The 23,911-nt window shown below is 52.1% G+C and overlaps 2 protein-coding genes across 11 annotated transcripts in view; one reads left to right on the top strand and one right to left on the bottom strand.

Annotated features, from left to right (window-relative positions):
- The window catches only part of PIP5K1C (phosphatidylinositol-4-phosphate 5-kinase type 1 gamma), a 48,051-nt gene extending 44,018 nt beyond the window's left edge, over window positions 1-4,033 (bottom strand). For 6 of the 7 annotated variants that reach the window (XM_069589459.1, XM_069589462.1, XM_069589465.1 and 3 more), the window contains exon 1: window positions 3,799-4,013. In XM_069589459.1, the coding sequence (XP_069445560.1) occupies window positions 3,799-3,892 (94 nt within the window). In that variant the 5' untranslated portion in view covers window positions 3,893-4,013. Of the gene's footprint in view, window positions 1-3,798 lie in introns of all 7 variants that reach the window. The other variant, XM_069589466.1, reaches the window with a different exon arrangement.
- A 7,399-nt stretch (window positions 4,034-11,432) lies between these two features.
- The window catches only part of TJP3 (tight junction protein 3), a 30,395-nt gene continuing 17,916 nt past the window's right edge, over window positions 11,433-23,911 (top strand). Inside the window, exons 1-2 of one of the 4 annotated variants that reach the window (XM_069589452.1) lie at window positions 21,999-22,220; window positions 22,596-22,727. Coding sequence is in view for 2 of the 4 variants with exons in the window: in XM_069589450.1 (XP_069445551.1) it covers window positions 22,203-22,220 (18 nt within the window). In the remaining 2 variants the exon portion in view is untranslated. Of the gene's footprint in view, window positions 11,637-21,997; window positions 22,221-22,595; window positions 22,728-23,911 lie in introns of those variants that run through there. The other 3 variants (XM_069589453.1, XM_069589450.1, XM_069589451.1) reach the window with 3 other exon arrangements.

Raw genomic sequence — 23,911 nt, 5'->3', positions numbered from 1 at the left:
GTCTAGCTTCCAGGGCTGCTTTGCAGAGGGAACTGAGTGTGCCGGACCAAGTGCCAGATGTCACATCACTAGAAAGGGGCCAGGGTGGGATTAGAACTGGGACCCTTCTGCCTCCAAAGGCTGTAGCTGAGTCAGTGAGGGGATGAGGGCGGCCACAGCCCCAGGTTACCATCTACCCACAGCTGCAGAGGAAGCCTCAGGAGGAGGTCCCACCTGCCCAGCCATGATGGCCCCCACTGCTCTTCAAGCCACTCAGGCCTTTGCCTGGGCCGTGCTGGCTTCCTGCCCCTCTTTCAGGCCCCTCAACCATAAGAGGAAGCCTGAGGGGAGATGTCATAGCAAAAACTTGGAAGAGCTCTGGAAGCAAAGTCAGGGATATGGAGGACAAGCATCCCGGGCAGAGGACACAGCAGGTGCAAAGGTCCTGGGGCAGGACTGGGTCTGCTGTGCTGGAGGAGCAGGGTGGAGGCCCGGGGGTCTTTTACAGAGTGAGAGAAGGGGAGAGAGGAAAGAGGGGAGGGCAGGACATGCATGGCCTTGGGGGAGGACCTGGGCTTTTACCCCAGTGAGGTGGGACCCTGGAGGGCCATCGCAGAGGAGGGGCAGAGCCTTCTGGACTGAGTGGCAGGGAACACAGGAAGAGACAGATCAGGCCAGCAATGAGGATGGGGCTAAACCAGGTGGAGGCAGAGGGGTGGGGGGAAGTGGGTGGATTTTCAGTCCATTTGGAGGCAAAGCCAACAAAATCTGCCACCAAGTTAGACGTGGGAAGGGGCTGGGGGTCTGTGAGATGAAGCTGACTGTTCTGAAATAACATGGAAGCAAGAAGGGCAGGAGGGAAATAGCTCAGAAGCAACAGACCACAGCACAGCCAAAGCCCACAGGCAGCTCATGGGCCCCCACAGGGCCCAGCCCTCCCTGAGATCCTTGCTGGACCCAGACACCCCACACGGCCCCCAAGAGCCAGCAGAGAACCCCAGCAGGCCTTCCCTGGACCAGGCCTTGGGAACCCAGGTGTTTAAAGTAACCAGATTCTAAACACCACCACCATTTAACTCCCATCAGATTGGCCCCAGGGACCGAGGCCAATGACATCCGAAGTGGAGCTAGCAAGGCTGTGGGCACACAGACAGCCAGGCTCTCTCAGCCCTGCCGGGACTCTCCACAAAGCCCCCAAGCGTCAACCTGCTTGCCCCTGACCCAGCCACTCAGAGGCAGGGACTCCAGCTTCTAGAGATGAAAGCACCACAGCGCCAGGCCATGTTCAAGGGTGTTTACTGCAGTATGGCTGTGACAACAAAGCCAGCTCCAGACACCACCCAACCGTCCCCCACCAGGAGGCCCTCTGAGTCAGTAAGGCCTAACCGGCGTGGGCTGCTGCTAAAGTTCCCCAAGCACTCTCCACTTGCTGATACACTAATTCAGGTACTGCTGGCGGTGTGGCCCCGTTTTACAGATGGGGACACTGAGGCTCAGAGAGATCAAGGCATTTGACCTTGGAGGTCACAGAGCACCTGAGTGGAACACAGGCAAGCTACAGTTTCCACCCTCTCAATCACAGCACTGTATTCTCTTTCTCTGAAAAGAACTGATACCAACGTGGGGGCGGGGGGGGGGGGATCATATTGTGGATAAAAAAGCCAGCAAGGCACAGAATGATAAGGGAAGTACAGCAGGCCTCACTCTTGGTGGCTGCCTCTCCAGGGAACACGGGTGATGTCTGGGGAGAAGGTCTATGGTCATCATGACTGGGGGGCTCCTGGCATCGAGTGAGTGGGGGCAGGGATGCTGCTCCACCCCCTACAGTGTCCAGGATGGTGTCCCTACAACAAAGAATTTTCCAGCCCTAACTGTCACTGGTGCCAAGGTGTTAGGGTACCCTCCAAACCCCTGGTGAATGAGCAGCCCTGGCTGTGTGTTTACGCTTCTGTGTGAGCAGCAGGAAAGGTGTGGACAGTTGTTCCCCAAACTTAACAGAAACTGGTTCAGCAGAGGACAGGTAGCTATTGACCCTACAGTGAGTGAAATAAGCCATCAGCTGTGTGGCAGTCGGGTTTCTGAGGGTTTGGGGACAGGCAGGGGTCGGGGGGGGGGGGTCTCACTGGTCAAGTCCCTGGGCTCAGACCCAACCACAGCCGGGGCCTGAACTTTATCTGACCCCATCACCTAGCCCCTGATAAGACACGTTTGCTGTGTGGCTTTCCTGTGGTCACTGTCTCCTAGGCTGTTTTGTCTCTGCCCATATAGGGCAGAGGACTGCTGGTGGAGGTCAGGGGGCTGAGAAGGGATTTCAGCTGGGCCCCTCCACTGTCTGGTGCTGGCATCGCAGCCAGCAAAGAAGCAGGGCGTGGGGGCCGGATGGTGGAGCTGAACGGGGTCATCCACCATGCAGCTCCAGATGGTAACAGGAAGGGGAGCAGTGGGAGTGCTCCGGAGCCCGGGGAGGGCTGGGGCGGGGTGGAGACTGCTCCCAGCTCCGGCTATTCCTCCAAACATTTCTCCCAACTCCGGGGCAGCACAGTATCTCCCTCCTGCCACGGAAGGTTCGGGAGGCCTGGGGGAGAAGGAGGATGGGTGCCCCAGGTGGGCGTCCACAGGGACTCGCCAGCGAGGGCTGCCTTGGGGGAAGAGAGGGGGAAACGGAGAATTCTGCTGATCGGAAACTTCGTACTTGGAAGCCTGAAATTTGGACGAAGAAGGAACCGGCCCCTCCAGGCAGGGGCTGGGCTCCGGCTCGGCCTGGAGCCCGCAGGGCTGGGTGAGGCCGCCTCCCTCCCCAAACCTGCTCTAGGGAAGGGCGAGGGATACAGACCCAGGAGAGGACCTGGGGAAAGCAGTACACCCTGCAGAGCCACGGCAGCCCCCCTCTCAACATCCAGGGAAAAGGCCGGGGGCTCTCCTGTTCCCCACCTGCTAGCAGAGCCCTGGCACTGAAGGTGTCTGGAGATGTCAACCCCTAGCCCCCTCCTGTTAGAGCAAGTAAACTGAGGCCCAGGAAGGGAAAAGAACGGCCAGTGAACTAAAAACCTGGTCTGGTGAATTCCACAAAGAATGATAAGGTAGTCAGGAGGCTGACCCGGCTGGCCTTCGAGACCCCCCAGTTCCACCACAGCAGCCCCTGCCCTTCACGACCAGTAAGATGGGCCCAGAGGGTGACCGCTTGCAGGGCAAGAGGTGAGGCCCGGGAGCTGACGCTAGCAAGGTGGGCGGCCGGGAGCAGAGGGTCTGCATCACCCTTTGGAGGCAGGGCTCCTCACTGGAACGGGGGTACTCCACAATCCCACGCGTAGAGCAGCCCCCTCACAAGACCGGGTGGGATGTCGTCCCTCAGCGCCCTCAGCAGGAGGCAGGCGGTGCACCCACTCACCCATGGCGCGTCCTAAACGGGGGTCGCCTCCCCCCGCCCAGAGGTGAGTACCCATCTTCCCCGCGCGCCTCCAACCGGAGCTACTCCACCCACAGCCTCCCAGAATGGGGCCCTGCCCCCATTCCCTGCCCCCTCCACCCCCGCCCCCAGACTCACAGCTCTCCCCAAGGACCCCAGGAATGGGCGGCGCCACGCCTGAGCCACCGAGGCGGGGTGTACCGTCCTCCCTCGGGCCCCAGACGACGCGTCCCCTGGCCCCGGAGTGGGGCGTTCCATCCCCCCCGCGAGCGCCCCCGAGTGGAACGTTCCGACCTTCCTGCAGCAGGTCCCGACGCCCCTCCAGCGCTCGGACGGGTCCACTGGGCCCCGGCAGGGGGGTCAGGCGGGTCCATTCGGGGAGCGGGGAGGGGAGGAAGGTCCGGAACCGTTACCTGCTGTCGCACCGCTCTCCGCCGCCCAGGCCGCCTCCGAGGTCACGGCCCCGGCTTCGGCGCTCTCCGCCTCGTCCGGCACCTCCAGCTCCATGGCCGCGCGCGGACCCGCCGGCGGGCTGGCGGGCGGCCGGGCGGCCGGAGGCTGCGACCCGAGCTGCGGCCGCCGCCGCTGAACAACAACCGCCGCCGGCTGGAGAGCGGAGGGAGGGGGCCGGGCCAGGGAGCGAGGGGCGGGCCCGGGGCGGGGCCAGGCGCTGCGCCATCGCGCACTGCGCGCGTCGCCAGTAGGGACTCGGGGGCGGGGCCTGCGTGCGTCAGAGTCCCCGGGAGCGCCGCGAGCGCCCTCACGCGCCCAGGGAATGGAAGAGCAGCGCCATTTCTGCCAATACTGCTGTAGTGCTGTCTCTCAGTCGCGTGCGATTCTATGACAGCATGGACTGTAGCCCGCTAGGCTCCTCCGTCAGTGAGATTATCCCAGGCAAGAACACTGGAGAAGGTTGCCATTTCCTTCTCCAGAATGATGTAGTGCTTAAGAGCATTATTTATAACGAATATAAAAAACAATTACAGTTTTAAATCATCATACTAGTAATATTTATATTAAATATGCTTACGTTTGATGTCAGTAATGGCTATGTAATAATACGTGATAATAAGTAACTTTAATTTTTATCATTATGCATAACCTACAAATTATGTGTGATTTTGTCTTGATATATTAACATTATTAAATAGTGATATGGTATCATGATAAGTAATATTAATAAGTAAAATAAGATATTTATGATATATAACAGGTGTATTTGTAATGTGGTAAAAATTAGTTATACATGATAATAACATTCTTAAGTGTCAAGCTCAGTGCGAAAGCCTTTATATGCAATATCCCCAAAAGTCAGAGACCTGGTTTTTATTTTTTTATTAAATAAATTTATTTATTTATTTGGCTGTATTGGGTCTTAGCTGAGATGTGTGGGATCTAGTTCCCTGACCAGGGATCAAACCTGGGCCCCTGAATTGGGACTATGGTGTCTTAGCCCCTGGACCACCAGAGAAGTCCCTGTTTCATTTTTAAAAAACTATTATATCCCCATTCAGTTTCGTTCAGTTGCTCAGTCGTGTTCAACTCTTTGCAACCCCATGGACTGCAGCACTCCAGGCTTCCCTGTCCATCACCACCTCCTGGAGTTTACTCAAACTCATGTCCATTGAGTCAGTGATGCCATCCAACCATCTCATCCCCTATTGTCCCCTTCTCCTCCCTCCTTCAATCTTTCCCAGCATCAGAGTCTTCTCCAGTGAGTCAGTTCTTTGCATCAGGTGGCCCAATTGGAGCTTCAGCTTCAGCATCAGTCCTTCCAATGAATATTCAGAGTTGATTTCCTTTAGGATTGATTGGTTGGATCTCCTTGCAGTCCAAGGGACTCGCAAGAGTCTTCTTCAACACGACAGTTCAAAAGCATCAATTCTTCAGTGCTCAGCTTTCTTTATAGCCCAACTCTCATGTCCATACATGACTACTGGAAAAACCATAGCTTTGACTAGATGGACTTCTGTTGGCAAAGTAATGTCTCTGCTTTTCAATATGCTGTCTAGGTTGGTCATAGCTTTCCTTCCAAGGAGTAAGTGTCTTTTAATTTCATGGCTGCAATCACCATCTGCAGTGATTTTGGAGCCCCCCAAAAATAGTCTCTCACTGTTTGCGTTGTTTCCTCATCTATTTGCCATGAAGCGATGGAAGCAGATGCCGTGACCTTCGTTTTCTGAAGGTTGAGTTTTATCCCCATTACCTAACACAAAACATTACACCTAGAAGACAATAAATGCTTGATAATATTGATCAACCAGATGGAAACTATTACCATCCCCATTTCACACATGAGGAAACGAGCCCAGAGAGCTGAAGCCACATGTTTGAAATCACACAAAATACCTCGTCTTTTCTTATTGTGTTGAGGATGATAATATTACTAAAGTGCAGTGGTGAGCTCACCAGTGCTATGGTCAGACAGTTATTCATTCTGAAGTCATGGTTTGGGGAATAATAAATGTTGGTAGTAGTAGTTTTATTCATTATTAATGATTTCTGCTCGGAGGCAGGTGGGGGAGTCTGAGCACCCAGTTGGGTGTAGGTCGGAGCTGGAATGTTTTCACCCAGGCCTGTCCAACTCCAGACACATGACCCCTCTCTTCACTGTCAGGTTGCTGGCGAGGTCAGCGGGAGGATGAGACTGGGCTTTGGGATGCTGGGCGATGGGATGAAGGGGAAAGTGCGAGACAGAGCAGCCTTCAGTCAGACCCAGGGCTCAGAAAGATGCTTCTAAAATATTCTCTATCAAATGTGAAAGCGAAGTCGCTCAGTCTTGTCCGGCTCTTTGTGACCCCATGGACTGTAGCCTACCAGGCTTCTCAGTCCATGAGATTTTCCAGGCAAGAGTACTGGAGTGGGTTGCCATTTCCTTCTCCAGGGGATCTTCCCAACCCAGGGATCGGCCCCAGTCTCCCACATTGTAGGCACACGCTTTACCCTCTGAGCCTAGAAGCCCTCTCTATCAAAACAAGGAGACAAATGAAGAAAAGGGAAGACGTAGAGAACAGGACCCAGGATCAGGTGGAGGGATCCCCCCAGCTTAGCTGTTAGAAATGAGCCAACTCAGAGGGGAGGGGATCAACAGATGATGGATACGCGTATGTGGTCTACCCATACGATGGAATATGATTCCGCTTTAAAAAGGAAATTCTGACACACACTGCAACGTGGATGAACCTTGAGGACGCGATGCTCAGTGAGAGAAGCCAGACACAGGACAAATAGTGTCTGATTCCACTCACCTCAGGTCCCTGGAGGGGTCAGATCCATAGAGACTGGAAGTAGATGGTGGGGGAGGGGTGAGGAGTCAGTGTTTCATCGACACAGAGCTTCCGTTTGGGAAGCTGAGAAAGTTCTGGAGACGATGGTGGGGACGGTTGCGCAACAGTGTGAAGGTGCTGAACGCAGCCAAGCTATGCGAGTGAATACTTTGTGAATATATGCTTTGTGTATTTTGCCACGATTTTTCTAAAAGGCTCCAAGAGGAGTTCTTCGGTTCTGATTCATTCTGAATCTGCCTTGAGAAAAGATTTATATCCATGGTTCTCAAAGCAAGGTGCCCGGACCTGCCCCCATCGGCATCCACCAGGAGCTTGTTAGAAATGCAGGTTCTCGGCCCACCGCCCCCCTCCGCCCTGCCCAGGGCTCCTGGATCAAAACCTCGGGGTGTGGGGACTCATAATCTTTCGCTGAGTCTCTCAAGGCGTTTCGGATGCCTGATAGAGTTTGAGAACCACTGACTCAGACAACTGAAAGTGCAGAGGAGGGGCCAGGATCGGAATGGGGCAGCGGCTTTTGCTCCTCAGGCTTCATTCTCCCATATGCCTGCTCAAAATTCCCATTTTGCAGGATGGGAAACCAAAGCTGCCGCGACTGGGATTGGTAGCCTGGTTTCGGGCGCCCCCTGGTGGCCATAGAGGCTATTACCTTCAGTACTGGGTCCTGCAGGTTGTTCAGTCGCTCAATGCTCAATGGCGTCGGACTCTTTGCAGCCCCATGGACTGCATGCAGGCCCGGAGTTTGCTCAAACTCATGTCTGTTGAGTCGGTGATGCCATCCAGCCATCTCATTCTGTCGTCCCCTTCTCCTCCTGCCTTCAATCTTTCTAATGAGTCTTTCCATCAAGGTCTTTTCCAATGAGTCTTTCCATCAAGGTCTTTTCCAATGAGTCAGCTCTTCACATCAGGTGCCCAAAGTATTGGAGCTTCAGCATCAATCCAGCAGGTAAAAGGGACTTAATGAGTCTTTCACTCCCTCCCCAAACTTCCCCATATTCCTTCCATTCATTCATTCATTCACTTCACAAATATTTATTGAACACCTGCTATGTACCAAGCACTGTTCTATGCCACAAGGACACACGAATTCAGTTCAGTTCAGTTCAGTCGCTCAGTCATGTCCGACTCTTTGCGACCCCATGAATCGCAGCATGCCAGGCCTCCCTGTCCATCACCAACTCCCAGCGTTCACTCAGATTCACGTCCATCAAGTCAGTGATGCCATCCAGCCATCTCATCCTCTGTCGTCCCCTTCTCCTCCTGCCCCCAATCCCTCCCAGCATCAGAGTCTTTTCCAATGAGTCAACTCTTCACATGAGGTGACCAAAGTACTGGAGTTTCAGCTTTAGCATCATTCCTTCCAAAGAAATCCCAGGGCTGATCTCCTTCAGAATGGACTGGTTGGATCTCCCTGCAGTCCAAGGGACTCGCAAGAGTCTTCTCCAACACCACAGTTCAAAAGCATCAATTCTTCGGCGCTCAGCCTTCTTCACAGTCCAACTCTCACATCCGTACATGACCACAGGAAAAACCATAGCCTTGACTAGATGGACCTTAGTCGGCAAAGTAATGTCTCTGCTTTTGAATATGCTATCTAGGTTGGTCATAACTTTTCTTCCAAGGAGTAAGCGTCTTTTAATTTCATGGCTGCAATCACCATCTGCAGTGATTTTTGGAGCCAAAAAAAATAAAGTCTGACACTGTTTACACTGTTCCCCATCTATTTCCCATGAAGTGATGGGACTGGATGCCATGATCTTCATTTTCTGAATGTTGAGCTTTAAGCCAACTTTTTCACTCTCCACTTTCACTTTCATCAAGAGGCTCTTTAGTAAAAAAAAAAAAAAAAAAAAAAAAAAAGAGGCTCTTTAGTTCCTCCTCACTTTCTGCCATAAGGGTGGTGTCATCTGCATATCTGAGGTTATTGATATTTCTCCCAGCAATCTTGATTCCAGCTTGTGTTTCTTCCAGCCCAGCATTTCTCATGATGTACTCTGCATAGAAGTTAAATAAGCAGGGTGACAATATATAGCCTTGACGTACTCCTTTTCCTATTTGGAACCAGTCTGTTGTTTCAAGTCCAGTTCTAACTGCTGCTTCCTGACCTGCATACAGATTTCTCAAGAGACAGGTCAGGTGGTCTGGTATTCCCATCTCTTAAAGAATTTTCCACAGTTTATTGTGATCCACACAGTCAAAGGCTTTGGCATAGTTAATAAAGCAGAAGTAGATGCTTTTCTGGAACTCTCTTGCTTTTTGCATGATCCAGCGGATGTTGGCAATTTGATCTCTGGTTCCTCTGCCTTTTCTAAAACCAGCTTGAACACCAGGAAGTTCACGGTTCATGTATTGCTGAAGCCTGGCTTGGAGAATTTTGAGCATTACTTTACTAGCATGTGAGATGAGTGCAATTGTGTGGTAGTTTGAGCATTCTTTGTCATTGCCTTTCTTTGGAATTGGAATGAAAACTGACCTTTTCCAGTCCTGTGGCCACTGCTGAGTTTTCCAAATTTGCTGGCATATTGAGTGCAGCACTTTCACAGCATCATCTTTCAGGATTTGAAACAGCTCAACTGGAATTCCGTCACCTCCACTAGCTTTGTTCGTAGTGATGCTTTCCAAGGCCCACTTGACTTCACATTCTAGTATGTCTGGCTCTAGATTAGTGATCACACCATCATGATTATCTGGGTCGTGAAGATCTTTTTTGTACAGTTCTTCTGTGTATTCTTGCAACCTCTTCTTAATATCTTCTGCTTCTGTTAGGTCCAGACCATTTCTGTCCTTTATCGAACCCATCTTTGCATGAAATGTTCCCTTGATATCTCTAATTTTCTTGAAAAGATCTCTAGTCTTTCCCATTCTGTTCTTTTCCTCTATTTCTTTGCACTGATCGCTGAAGAAGGCTTTCTTATCTCTTCTTGCTATTCTCTGGAACTCTGCATTCAGATGCTTATATCTTTCCTTTTCTCCTTTGCTTTTTGCCTCTCTTCTTTTCACAGCTATTTGTAAGGCCTCCCCAGACAGCCATTTTGCTTTTTTGCATTTCTTTTCCATGGGATGGTCTTGATCCCTGTTTCCTATACAATGTCACGAACCTCATTCCATAGTTCATCAGGCACTCTGTCAGATCTAGGCCCTTAAATCTATTTCTCACTTCCACTGTATAATCATAAGGGATTTGGAATAAGCAAGACCAAATTCCTACCTCAGAGAGGAACCATCTAAGGGAACTCCCTGGTGGTCCAGTGGTTAGGACACAGTGCTCTCACTGCCAAGGGCCACGGTTCGATTCCTGGTCAGGGAACTAAAATCTCACAAGTTACTTGTGTGGCACAAAGGAAAAAAGAGAGAGAGAGAGAGAGACATCTGGGAGAAACAGATAAACAAGCAGACAACACACAAGGCATTTCAGCTGTTAATAAATACTTTAAAAATAATAAAGATATTGTACAGCAGCAAGAGAATGTGATCAAAAAAGGCTCCCCAGTTGATATGTGCTTTTTGTTGTTGTTTAGTCACTGAGCACTTATCCCAGTGTTTTCCAGTAGAACTACAAGGTGATGTAAAATTTTAAATGTCATTTAAAGTTTTCTAGCAACCACATTTCTTAAGAAATTAAAAAAACCTGGGACTTCCCTGGTGGTCCAGTGGTTAAGACCCTACAGTTCCAATGTAGGGGGTGTGGGTTTCATCCCGTGGTCAGGGAACTGAGATCCAACATACCGTGGGGCATGTCCAAAAATAAATAAATAAAAATAAAACAAGCAGGTGACGTTACTTTTAACAATATATTTCATTTAACCCAGTACATTCAAAACCATTGTCATCTCTACAGGGAATCGATGTGTAAAACTAATGAACTATTTTAGGTTCTTTTCTGCAGAGCGGCTCTTCCAAATCCTGTGTGTATCTCACCCAGCTCTCATTCATTCAGACCAGCCACCTGTGGGTAGAGATTAGAAAGTGCTGCGCTACTGTGTGCCCAGCAAAGCTCTGAGCACTTTATGGACCAACATTCATTCAGTTACTCAAGGAAACAGCCCTAGGAGCAGAAGCCAGTGTTGTTTCCATTTTTAAACATTTTGCCCTTGTTTGTTTTTATTGGAGGGTAGTTGCTATACAATGTTTCATGTTGTTTCTTGTTTTTGGGGGTGGGGGTTGATTTTTTTGTTTTGGCCAAGAGGCGGGGCACCTGGGATTCCAGTTCCCGGACCAGAGATCGAACCCATGACCCCCTGTATTGGGAGCACAGTCTTAACCACTGGACTGCCAGAAAGTCTCTGTTTCCATTTTTTTGAGAAGAGGAAACTGAGGGGGCCCCGTGACTTGCCCAAAGCTGCCCAGCTGGGAAGTGATAGAAAATTCTGAGTACGGATTCTGCCACTCATGTGGGGGTAGAGAAGCAGATTTTGTGCTCAGATCCTCAGGAAGGGAAGGAGTAGTCCCTCCACCAGATTCGAGACAGTGCCTGGAGGAAGGCAGGGGGAGCGATGGGGAGGGGGGTGCGGGGGGACCGTGCGAGGGTGCAGGCGAGGGTGCACCATTCATTCACTCAGTTCTAAATTTATTCTACCAATGTCTTCCACCTGCCACATGGGCCCATCTCTTGCTGATGCCAAGGGCTTGGCGGTAGTCAGTGCAAGTGGAATGGGACTGGGCATCCCTGGCTTCCGGGCAGGCAGGGGTTAAGGCCAGCGGCTCCCACGTGAGTGTACCTTGCGACAGAACCACACACCCAACCAGGTCTCTCTCACTCTCGCCAGTCGGCTTGTGGTTGTCGCCCTGCTGGTTCCCCCTGGCACGGGACCGGCCAGTCTGTGGCCACCACAGAGAGGAAAAGTTGGGCAAACAAGTGGGCAGGCCAGAGCCCAAGCCTCAGGTCCCCTCCCCGCCCCCGATGCCAGGCGGACATCCAGGCCCTGACTGCTGCTGCCTGCCCAGAGGCCACCCAGCCTCCTAGACAGGTGAGTCCCCCACCCCGATCGGCCTACCACCCCAAAGGTACTGTCCAGATGGGGCTCCCCACCATGAGGTCCCAGGCCCCCTGCCACCTTCCCCCACGACCAGGCTCCCGGGAAATCGGGAAACTGACACTCCTGTGTGGGCATTTGACATAGTTTCTAAGGGATTATCTGGCCGGCAGTTACTGCCCCTGGCAGCCTGCCCAGGGCGCCACAGCCACAGACTTCAGAGGGTCATTGTTGGCCCAGGCTCTTTCAGGAAGGCTGAGGGGGTACCAGCTGGCCTCTGATCCCCCAAACTGAGGAGGGGAGGCTGGCAGGGAGGTGGCAGGTGAGACAAACTGGCACCTGGTTGGTATCTGGACCTCCTGGAACTTCTTAAGAGGCCCCCAAGTTTTCAAACAGTTGCATCTCGTCTCCCTCCACCCCTGCTGCTGGAGCCGGGGGCGACAAGCGTCCTGGGGGAGGAGGGCTTATCTCCTTATCTCGATTTCTTCTCTGGGTGAAATCTTCCTGTGGAGAAATGAAGCAACGAGTGGGAGGATGGTTTTCAGGCAAAGGAAGATTAGACCCTTGAGAAGACAGGAGTCCCGTGGCAGGAGATTTTCTGGGTCATTTTCTCCCAAAAAGTGCAGGACAAAGAGGGTGTCCTAGCCAGCCAAGTGTCTGATTGCACCTCAAAGCTCTTTGTCCGAGATGAAGAGGGCCCTCTGCGGCTCAGAATGCATGAGTGTCCCAGTTGCAGGGTAAGGGGGTGGGGGGCGGCTGGCATTTGGAGTCACTCCTGGGAAACAGAGATGCTAAGATTCAGGGTCTGAGGGGTTAGGAGGGAATATACCTTGGCTGGAGTTTGGAGAGAGAAAAACCCATGGCATCAGAGAGATCTGACTTCAGTTTTCTACTCTGTGAAATAGGTATAATTAAAGACACCATGTCACAGGGCTGCTGAGAATAGCATATGCTAGAGCATGTAATAAATTCCCAGTCATGCAAGGGACAGGGTAAACTGCCCCCGACCAAAATCAGAGTGCCAAACCAGTGACAACATCTCATTGCCTTCCTGTTTTGCAGAGGTCAAATCCAGGCTCAGAGAGGGGCAGCCACCTGCCCTGGGCTGCACAGGGAAGTAGTGCTGTCAGCCTGATGGGAGTGAAGATGTGGAGAGTGGGGGAGGGGTGGGGCTGCCTAAGCCCCCCCACCAGCCAATACCCCAGTTTCAGCATCTTGTTAGAGTCCTCCCTCCCGGGCTCAGGGCTTCCTTACGGCCCCGGTTCTGAGAAAAGTCCACTGCGGGAGTCTGGGTTCCTGTTCTTCCTCCTCAGGTCTGGCCTGGTGCCAGGGAAGCTGTGTTTGCTCAAGGCGGAGCCTGACACCCTTTGGAATGGGCTGAGGTTAGCCAGGATCATGCCTGGGAGGAGGGACTGCCCAGGGAATGAACCTGCATTTAAGGAGCACCCACTACTGTGTGCTGAGTGCTGTTCCCGGTCTTGGGGATCCAGGGGGCAATCAAGAGAAACAAAGATCCCCGCTCTTGTGGGGCTTGTGTTTTGGTGGAGGAAGACAGACAAGAAACAAGAGACAATAAGGAAGTAAACTACATCCTGGGTTAGAAAAGGGTCAGTCTCACAGAAAAAAAAAAAAAAAGAGGTACAGCTGCTACTGCTGCTGCTAAGTCGCTTCAGTTGTGTCTGACTCTGTGCGATCCCATAGACAGCAGTCCACCAGGCTCCTCTATCCCTGGGGTTCTCCAGGCAAGAATACTGGAGTGGGTTGCCATTTCCTTCTCCAATGCATGCATGCATGCTAAGTCGCTTCAGTCATGTCCGACTCTGTGCAACCCCATGGACAGCAGCCCACCAGGCTCCTCTGTCCACAGAATTCTCTAGGCAAGAGTACTGGAGTGGGTTGCAGGGATAGGAGTAAAACAGGCAAGGAAGTATTTCACAATCTTAAGTAGAAAGATCAGGGGAGAACTCGTTGCTTTTCAGCTGCTCCATTATGTCCAATTCTTTGTGACCCCATGGACCTCTGGCAGCATGCCAGGCTTTCCTGTCCTTCACTATCTCCTGGAGTTTGCTCAAACTTATGTCCATTGAGTCAGTGATGCCATTCAACCATCTCTTCTCCTGTTGCCCCATTCTCCTCCTGCCTTCAATCTTTCGCAGCATCATGGTCTTTTCCAATGAGTCAGCCCTTCGCATCAAGTGGCCAAAGTACTGGAGCTTCAGCTTCAGCATCAGTCCTTCCAGTGAATATTCAGGGTTGATTTCCTTTAGGATTGACTGGTTGGATCTCTTTGTAGTGCAAGGGACTCAAGAGTTGTCTCCATCACCACAATTTGAAAGCATCAGTTCTTCAGTGCTCAGCCTTCTTTGTGGTTCAACTCTCACATCCATACATGACTATTGGAAAAACCATAGTTTTGTTGGCTCAGGGCGACAAAGTAATATCTCTGCTTTTTAATACATTGTCTAGGTTTGTCATAGCTTTTCTTCCAAGGAACAGACGTCTTGTAATTTCGTGAACTCATTGAGAAGGGGACATTTGAGCAGAGACTTGAATGGAGCAGTTGGGGGAGGGGCATTCCAAGCACAAAACACAGCCTGTGCAAAGGCCCTGGGGCAGGATTGTGCCTGGTAGAACAGCTGGGAGGCCTCTGTGGATGGACAGAGGGGAGAGAAAGAGACACGGGGAAGGCCTGGAGGGGACTGGACAGGTCCTGAAGGATGTTGTGAGCCTCTGGAAGGGCTCTGGCTTTTATGCTTAGGGAGGTGGGAGACCTGGAGAGCTGTGAGCAGAGGAGGGGTGGGGCCTGACTCTGGCGCTCACGGTTGCCATCTGGTGGCTGCTGCAGGGAGGACAGACTGGAGGGTGAGGATGGAACCAGGGACCTGCTGGACCAGGTGGGCGAGGATGGGGTGAACCAGGTGGAGGCTCAGAAGGAGAAAGAAGTGGGAAGATCCTGGACACATTTTGGGAGAACTGAGAGCATTTGCTGACATATGAAAGACAGGGTTCAGGGTGATTAGGAAGAAAAGTGGGAAGAATGTTGTGGGACTTGAAGATGTAAACAGGTAAGAGGGAGTAGGTGGAAATTTCTTGAGGGAGGAGCCTTGGATGCTAGAGTGAAGGTTTTCAGTGTAATGGAGGTAAGGGATTTTTTTTTTTTTTCAAAAAAATATAAAAGCATGACTATAACATAAAACAAACAAGGCCTTCCCTGGTGGTCCAGTGGCTAAGACTTCAGGAGCTCCCAACGCAGAGGGCCTGGGTTCAATCCCTCGTCAGTAAACTAGATCCCACATGCTGCAACTAAGACCTGGTGCAGCCAAATAAGCAAAAATAAATATTTAAAAATAAAACAAACAGTGCTTTATGAGTTTACTTAACTCATTAATTAATATGGGAAATAATAAGATCTTACAGCTTGTTTAAAGGAGAGACTATTAAGAAAGAACACACACAGGCAATCAAGGCTGAAATGAAATAACAAATAGTTATAAAACTGGTCAATAACCACAGGACAACAATCAATAGTCTCCACAGGACAAAATTCATTTATATGTCTATGGACAAGAATCATTTGCAGTGTTACAAGTTTCCTGCAACTTTGTTGTTGTGAAGTCCTTAAGTCATGTTTGATGCTTTTGCAACCCCGTGGACTGTAACCCGCCAGGCTCCTCTGTGCATGGGATTTCCCAGGCGAGAATACTGGAGCGGGTTGTCCTGTCCTCTTCCAGGGGATCTTTCCGACCCAGGGATCGAATCCAAGTCTCTCTTGCGTTGGCAGGTGGGCTCTTTACCACTGAGCCTCCAGGGAAGCCACTCCTATAATTTACAGGGATGTAAAAAAATTTGAAGACCATAAGAGGCACAGAAAACTAAGAAGAGTGCCCAGAGCCTGGCATTGATCAGATGCTCAATAAATATCCTTGACCAAAGGCTAGGGAACTATGGAATGTTCTTGAGCTAAAGCCACAGCTTTTTAGCCACACACTAATTGCTGACACTGTTCTGTTTATTTATTTATTTTGGTCGAGACACACAACATGTGGGATATTTGTTCCCTGACCAGGGCTCAAACCCACATCCCCTACAGTGGAAGTTCAGAGCCTCAACCACTGGACAGCCAGGGACGTCCTCAGACTATTACTGGCATGTCTGTTCTGAAAGTCTGTGAGCCCTACTTCTGCAGTGTCCTGAGTTCCTAGTATAGTGCCTGGTATGCAGTAGGTGCTCCATAAAGGAGTGAATAGCTCATGGGGAACCACCTAAGATTCTGAGCAGGGTAGAAAGACCAGTACTGTGCACTTTAGAAGGACAGATTCCAGCTGTGGCTGGCTCAGTCACAAAGCAGATAAAACCCCTAGCAAACTGGGGGTCACGAGGGACCTTTCGTGGGACGTGGTCGGGGGAGCTGGCACGGGCACAGGTGCAGAAGTCAGACTGGAGACAGGGATGCAGGTATCAGGGGTTTGGGCGCTTCCCTCAGCCATTGCACCAAAGGATGAAACCTTGAAGTGGACATTTCTGTGGGTGGTCCCTGTCCAGCCCTGGGGGACAGCATAATTCACTTCATTTTTTCCTCCTAGGGGCTTATTTCCCTCCTCCTAACCCAAGTTGGGATGGAGCCACAGAGCGCCCAGGTGAACCTTTCTGTGCATCTTCTGTGTGCCAGCTGAAACCTTCCCAATCACAGCGCTCACAGGCAGAAGCAGGTCCCACTATACAGACGAGAAAACTGAGGCTGGAGGCAGAGGGGCTGGGATTCTCAACAGGCACTGCTCTGCCCGCTGCGGTGGGCCTCCTCCCACCCAGGAGGCAGGAGATTGGAGAACACACTCTGTGAGGCCCCCTGCAGCTGCCCCCAGAAGGGTCTTCACCCCCTCTCCTTCCAATATCAAAGTGCTCTCCCCAAGGTGCTCCAGTGCCCTCACGGTGCCAACCGCTGGGACATACCTCAGTGCTGGGAGCATCCACAAGCCGGCCGCACCCCAGAATCTGCCCTTCCTCCCATGCCCTCTGCCTGAACCCATAACCCAGTCTAGGCATGAGGAACGCACTGGACACACCCCAAATGAGGAGTAGCGTGCAAAGCCCCTACCTGATCTCCTCCAGACTGGAAAGGTCCAAGGAGCAAGGGGGAGTGGTGCCTGAGGGGATGTGAGGACCGAAAAGACCGTGAGATGCTAAATGGGGTCCTGGGGCAGTAAAACCTGAACGCAGCCTGGAGTGGAGTTAGCATTGATGAGACTGTGGTGTCTTAGTTTTGGCAGCTACATCGTGGTCATGTAAAAATGATGTTGGGACAAACTGGGTGAGAAGCATAGGGGGACTCTGAATTACATCTACAACTTTTCTGTCAATTTAAAAATAGTCCAGGAAGTTCCCTGTTGGTCCAGTGGTTAGGCCTCCCCTCTTTCATTGTCTGAGGACCTGGGTTCAATCCCTGATCGGGGTCCCGCTAGAGGCACGGCCAAAATTAAATAAATAAATTAAAAGGTCCAAAATAAAATGTTTTGGTTTTTTTGGCATCGCAGCTTGTGGAATCTTATTTCCATGACCAGGGATTAAATCTGGGCCCTTGGGCACTGAAAGCGCAGAGTCCTAGTCACCTGATGCCAGGGAATTCTCCCAAAATAAAACTTGATTTAAAATGTTTTTTTTTGTTTGCAGGGCCTCTGGGTTTGGGATCGCAGCTCCCCTAGCTTCTGCCCTCCACTCAGTCTGTCGTCCTAGCAGTGGGCCACCAGAGGGCGCCAGTGGCCCTCTGAATCAGGCCCTGGCCCCCACTCCTGGGTCCCACCTCCCTGGGGCCAGAAGCCCCTGTCTCCTCCCTGCCCTCCCCTCCTCCTTCTCTCTCCCTCGCTCACTCTGTTCCAGCCACAAAGTCTTCCTCACTGTTCCTCCAACATTCTAGGCCCAGTCATGCCCCAGAGCCTTTGCACTGGCTGTCCACCCAGCTCTCCCATGGTGCCTCCCTTACCTCCTTCAGGTCTAGCTGTTATCTCCTCCCAGATCCTTCTCACTTAGGTCACTCCTATTAATCTCGGTAACAGCTCCTCAGAGAAGCCCTCCAGGAGTCCCCAGACCAGCTGTGTCTCTGTGCAGGTGCTCTCAGAAATCTAGATTGGACATTTTATTTCTGCTACCTGAAGATTAGACCATTGTCTGTCTTCCCTGAGGGCCCTGGGCTTCCTTTTTTGGTTGTCATTCAGTGATCAGTAGTGTCCGACTCTTTGCGACCCCATGGACTGCAGCACGCCAGGCTTCCCTGTCCTTCACCATCTTCTAGAATTTGCTCAGACTCACATCCACTGAGTCAATGATGCCATCCAACTGTCTCATCCTCTCCTCCTGCCCTCAATCTTTCCCAGCATCAGGGTCTTTTCCAATGAGTCGGCTCTTCCCATCAGGTGGCCAAAGTATTAGAGTGTCAGCATCAGTCCTCCCAATGAATATTCAGGGTTTATTTCCTTTAGGATTGATTGGTTTGATTGCCATGCTGTCCAAGGGACTCCCAAGAGTCTTTTCCAACACCACAGTTCGAAAGCATCAATTCTTCAGTGCTGAGCCTTCTTTAGGGCAGGGTCTGCCTGCGTAGGAGCTGGGTGTACATAGTGGGCGCTCAGTAATTGAATGAGCCAGCGCCCAGCCAGGTGGCTGAGCAGCTTCTTTCTTGGGTTCCGGTCAGACCTGTTTGACCACAAATAAGACCTCCGCCCCTGCAGCCCAGCAAAGCAGCCTCCACCAGGGAGACTTTAAGCCTCAGGTGTGAATGACCACCACTCCCTCCCTCCAGGTTCCCACCCTTCCTGGTGGCCACCATTCAGGGAGACCTCAGCCCTGTCCCCACCCCATTTGAGCCTCAGTTTCCCCCTCGGGGGCTCAGAAGGGGCAGAGCAGGGTCATCCCCCAGGTTCCTAGTATCCTCCCCTCCCACAACATCACTTCAGGGCATGTGCACATTGCCTCCTCCTGGTGGTAATCAGGACTGCAACTTCAGGCGGGAATTCCTTATGCCCTCACCTCCTCCTTCATCTGGTGCATAACAAGGGCTTGAAATATTTTTTTGCATGAACGACTGAATAGGTGAGAAAATGAATGCATGAATGACGCTCCCTCTGTGAGGTAGCACTGGATGCACCCTTCTCCAAAGCCCCGAATCTGAGTACTGGTTATCTCATGGGTACTGGGGAGCCGCTGAGTGTTCTTGAGCAGGGAGTGAAGTATGTGAGCTGGCTGAAGGAAGACTATGTGTCTTGGGGTGGTTACCCCCCTTTGTAGAGGGCTTTAAAGTGGGGTTTCTGTACCTCAGCATTATTGACTTTGGGGGCTGGATGGTTCTCTGGGGTGGGGCTGTCCTGGGCACTTGGTGGTGGTGAACAGCATCCCCGGCCTCTGTCCACCCGTGCCAATAGGAGTGTGTGCATGCTCAGTTGTGTCCAGATCTTTGCGACCCCACGGACTGTAGCCTGTCAGGCTCCCTCTGTCCATGGGATTCTACAGGCAAGAAAACCGAAGTGGGTTGCCACTTCCCCCTCCAAGGGATCTTCCTGACCCAGGGATGGCACCCACGTCTCCTGCATTGCCAGGTGTATTTTTTACTGCTAAATCACCTGGGAAGCCCATTCAATGCCAACAGTGTCTACTAAACATGTCTTCAGATATTGAGGTGGGAGTTCGAAGGGGAGTGAGGGGTAAATCACCCTGCATATAGAGTGAGGGGTGTGGCATCAAACAGAGCCAAATCCAGCTCTTCTAGTTGGGCCCACTACTTGACACATCTGGTCTCAGTTTTCTCAGCTGCAAATGGGCACATGGGCACCTGTGTGACAGTGGTTGCTAACACTCCTTAAGCAGTCTACTTGTCTGATTTTGCCAGACCTACATCCCAATCAGTAACTCCTCCCCAGTAATTGTAGCCGCGAATTCCTATATACATGTGGCAGTGGAGAATTTATTTATGTTTTTTCCTGTAACTCATTGAAGCAAATATAAATCTATTTTTTAAAAAAGTTTGATCTTCTACCTAAAATCATTTCATGTTTGGCTCAAGGTCACCTGCTGGTGGTCCAAGGTCACATTGGATAAGGCTGAGGTTGGCTCAGATGGTAAAGAATCTGCCTGCAATGCAGGACACCTTGATTTGATCCCTGGGTTGAGATCTCCTGGAGAAGGGAATGGCTACCCACTCTATTGTTGCCTGGAGAATTCCATGGACAGAGTAGCCTGGCGGGCTACAGTCCATGCGGTCCCAAACAGTTGGACACGACTGAGCAACTAACACTGACTTACTTATGAGGGTCCAGATACATCCTTAGAAGGGGGCTCTTGCAAAGGGTTATTGCCTTGGAAGCCTTTGGGCACCGGTAAATTTTGGCTAACTGGGATCTCTAGACTAGTGTTTTGGGGAGAGGTGAGACGTCAACCTTGGGGGCCTCAGAGGTTTTGATTGTATTCTTGCACATTTGGCAAATTCTTATCCAACCTTCTTGCTGGGCTCGATGAATCACAAGCTGAAACTGAGATTGTCAAGAGAAATAGCAACAACCTCTGATAGGCAGATGACTCCACCCTTATGGCAGAAAGCGAAGAGGAACTAAAGAGCCTCTTGATGAAAGTGAAAAAGAAGAATGAAAAAGCTGGCTTAAAACTCAACATTCAGAATACTAAGATGATGGCATCTGGTCCCATCACTTCATGACAAATAGATGGGGAAACAATGGAAACAGTGATAGACTTTATTTTCTTGGATTCCAAAATTACTGCAGACAGTAACTGCAGCCGAGAAATTAAAAGACACTTGCTCCTTGGAAGAAAAGCTATGATAAGCCTAGACAGTGTATCAAAAAGCAGAGATATCACTTTGCCAACAAAGATCTATATAGTCAAAGCTGATTTTTCCAGTAGACATGTATGGAGGTGAGAGTTGGACCATAAAGAAAGCTGATCACAAATTGATGCTTTCAAACTGTGGTGCCAGAGCAGACTCTGGGGAGTCCCTTGGACTCCCCAGGAGATCAAACCTGTCAGTCCTGAAGGAAATCAACCCTGAATATTAAATGAAAGGACTGTTGCTGAAGCTGAAGCTCCAATAATTTGGCCACATGATGAGAAGAGCTGACTGATTGGAAAAGATGCTGGGTAAGACTGCGGGCAAGAGAAGGGGATGACAGAGGAAGAGATGGGTGGACAGCATCATCGACTCAATGGATGTGAGTTTGAGCAAACGCAGGGAGATGGTGAAGGACAGGGAAGTCTGGCATACTGCACTCCATGGGGTGGCAGAGTCGGACACAACTTAGTGACTGACCAACAACAGCAATATTCAACGTTCTAAACCCCAGTGGCAATGCCCCCTCCTCCAGGAAGACTTCCCTGATCCCTAATTTCCCCCTCTGCCTCCCCTCTTCCCCCAGTCTGGAGCTTCTTTCTGCCCAGTCTTGACTGGATGAGGCTGGAAAGGGGTATCTATGCCCAGGTTTGCCCCTTCAACCTTGACCTGGGTGGGGCAAGGAAACAGTTGGGCCTCAGGGTCTATTTTTTTTAAGCAAGAAGGAATGTGAGGGTAGAGCCAATGGTGGCTCCACCCACCCAGGTGACTTTCTCCCTTCCACACCCCCAGGTAGAGGGCTTCCTGCTCTGGTCTGATTATTCCTAGACAGGTCCCTTGAGGGTGAGTCAGGGGGTGGAGAAAGAAGCATGACCTTTACTCCAAGAATCTTAAAGAATTTCCTTGTCCCCGCTGTGTGCCTTTCCTAGCTGGGGACCCAACCCAGGGCTAGGTGGGAAAACAGGCTGATAATACTGGATTCTGGCCAGGCCCAGAGGTGACTGCTGTGCACCTTCTGGATCCTCCACTGTAGGGGACATCAAAAGGGAAGTCTCATATCAGCCTACACCTTCAGAAAGTCCACACCCCGCACCCCACCCCAGGTTTCTCTGGGCCTCAGTTTCCTCTCTAAAATAAACTCCCCCAAATGAAAAAATCAAATAAAATAGGGTTAACTTGCTGAAGATGAGGTGACTGAGAAAGATCAGCCCTACTCTTGGGAGGTGTCTGACCCTTGGCTAGCTCCTAATTATAACACGTCTCTCTACAGAATCTCAACACGCATAGGTTTTCCAGGATGAAACCCCTTCCAAAGCGCAGGCTCCGTTCCAAACGCGGCCTTAATCCCTGCCTGGTCTTTCTTGCAGCCTCCCCTGGCGGGTCTCCAACCCGGCCGCCGGCTAGTGCGCAGCTGGGCGGAAAACGCGGCCTGGAGTTCCCACCCCAGGGCCTGGATCCTGTGTTGGGAGGGGTGGCGCGGTGGGAGCGAAGTGAGCCAGGGCGGCGTCCCGGAGGCGTGTCGGGACAGAGGCGGGGCCGGGAGGGGACTCAGGAGGAAGAGGTGCAGGTGCAGCCCTGGCGGCGGAGCGGGCGGGAGGAGGGCAAGTGCTGGACACCTGCTTCGCCGCGACCCTCCCCAGCCTCCTCTCGCACGCCAGGGTGGGGTCCAGTTTTGACTGTTTCTAGGCCCCCCGCCCTTGGCCAGAGGCGCTGGACAGCCCCCAGGGGGGACTATGGCGGTGAGATTCCAGGCGAGTAGCCCGCGGAGGGCTGGAGGGGGGAGGGGACCGAGGTGGGGTCGGGGCTGGTTCCGGGACCCGGGACTCCAGATCACCCCCGTCCTAGGTAACAGATGGGGAAACTGAGGCCCAGGAGAATGTGGAAGCTAGCACGGGGGGAGTGTCTGCACCCACTGGCCTCCACCGCTGCCTCCGAGGGCTCCCTCTGCCCCGGGTCTGCCTCCCTTAACAGATAGCGTTCGTGTGTGTACTAGGTCACTTCGGTTGTGTATGACTGTTAGCAACCCAGGGGACTGTAGCCCGCCAGGCTCCTCCGTCCCATGCTCTTCTCCAGGGGATCTTTCCGACCCAGGGATGGAACCCGCGTCTCTTATGTCTCCTGTATAGGCAGTCGGGATGTTTACCACCAGCTCCACCTGGGAAGCCCCTTAGCAGGCCGACCTGTGTTCAAATCCCGACTTTTCTGTGTAACTTTGAGCCAGCCAGTGAGTCCACGCCTTTGAGAACCTCGTCTGTAAAGTGGGTGATGGTCACTTTATAGAAGGGCGTGGGGAGGATCCTAGGAGGGGGGGAAAATGCTCCTGGTACATAGTAGGGGTGCAGTTTCCCAGGGGGATGGGCCGAGTTGAGCTTGAGCACTAAGGGTGGGACGGTAGGCAGGGACTTTGTGGGCTGGAACGTCTTTGGCTAAGGCAGTGAGGCTGTGAAAGAGGGGATCACCATTTATTGAGTGTCTGCTGTATACAGAGTCATTAACTTGGGGGTCTGGCTTGAGAGCCCAGTTTTGCTGCATCGGGCAGGCCGATCGGGGCTGGGGCCGGGAATCCCCGTGGCTCTGTGGCGAGGGGGATGTGCTTCGTTCTCTAGTGTTGGAGCTTGAACCGGCTTTCTCACACCCACCCTTCTGCGTCTCAGGTCGGGCCCCAGAGGGGTAAACAGGTGAACAGGCTTGGGAGATCTGTGGCTGGCCCCAGGCCAGACCACCCGAGGCTCTAGGGCCGGGAAGTTCTTTCTCCTTCCAGGCAGCAAGAAGCAGCTCCCAGAATCCCGTCCTCAACTCGAGTATTTGTGGTCCCCTCCCCTCCCCCACTCCGACCCCCGCTGTGGTTCCCAGAGGTGGGGGCGGGGAGGGGGAGAGTGATCAGCAGCCTGGCAACCACGTGCCCGGGCCGGTGTGACTCGGTAAGCCCAGTCCCCTCTGGAGGCCTCTAGTCTCCGGTGTTTCTGTCCCGCGCGTGGCAAAGGGCGGGGATGTAGGCCCGGGCCCCGCCCCCTCGGAGCTCACCTGGAGGGGGGCGGGGCTGAGGAGGCTAGGAACTCTGGACAGACATGCAGGTGCTGGTTGTTCAATTGCTAAGTCGTGTCTTACTCTTTGCGACCCTATGGACTGCAGCACATCAGGCTCCTCTGTCCTCCACTGTCTCCCAGAGAACCTAGAGTTCCTGGCAAAATCAGCCTTTTATTCTACCATTAGTGCATTCCTCAAACTACCCCCCGCACGCTGTCCTGTGGGGACCATGATGGGGTCCCAGGGCCCCCAACCCTGCCTACCAGGAATCACCAGACTCACGGGTGTAGGGGAGACAGGTGGACTGGGACCTCCCAGGCCTCAATAATCAGAGGCAAGAAATGTGTGTGTCTTGCGGGGGTGTTGAGGACTTATTTCCTGAAGGAAGACACAGTGCCCCTGGGGCTGTGAAGGA

Source organism: Ovis canadensis, chromosome 5, assembly GCF_042477335.2.
Source record: "Ovis canadensis isolate MfBH-ARS-UI-01 breed Bighorn chromosome 5, ARS-UI_OviCan_v2, whole genome shotgun sequence".
In the NCBI taxonomy this organism is placed as follows: Eukaryota; Metazoa; Chordata; class Mammalia; order Artiodactyla; family Bovidae; genus Ovis; species Ovis canadensis.
The sequence above is the reverse complement of the archived record's forward strand: the minus strand, read 5'-3'. Positions and strand labels throughout refer to the sequence as shown.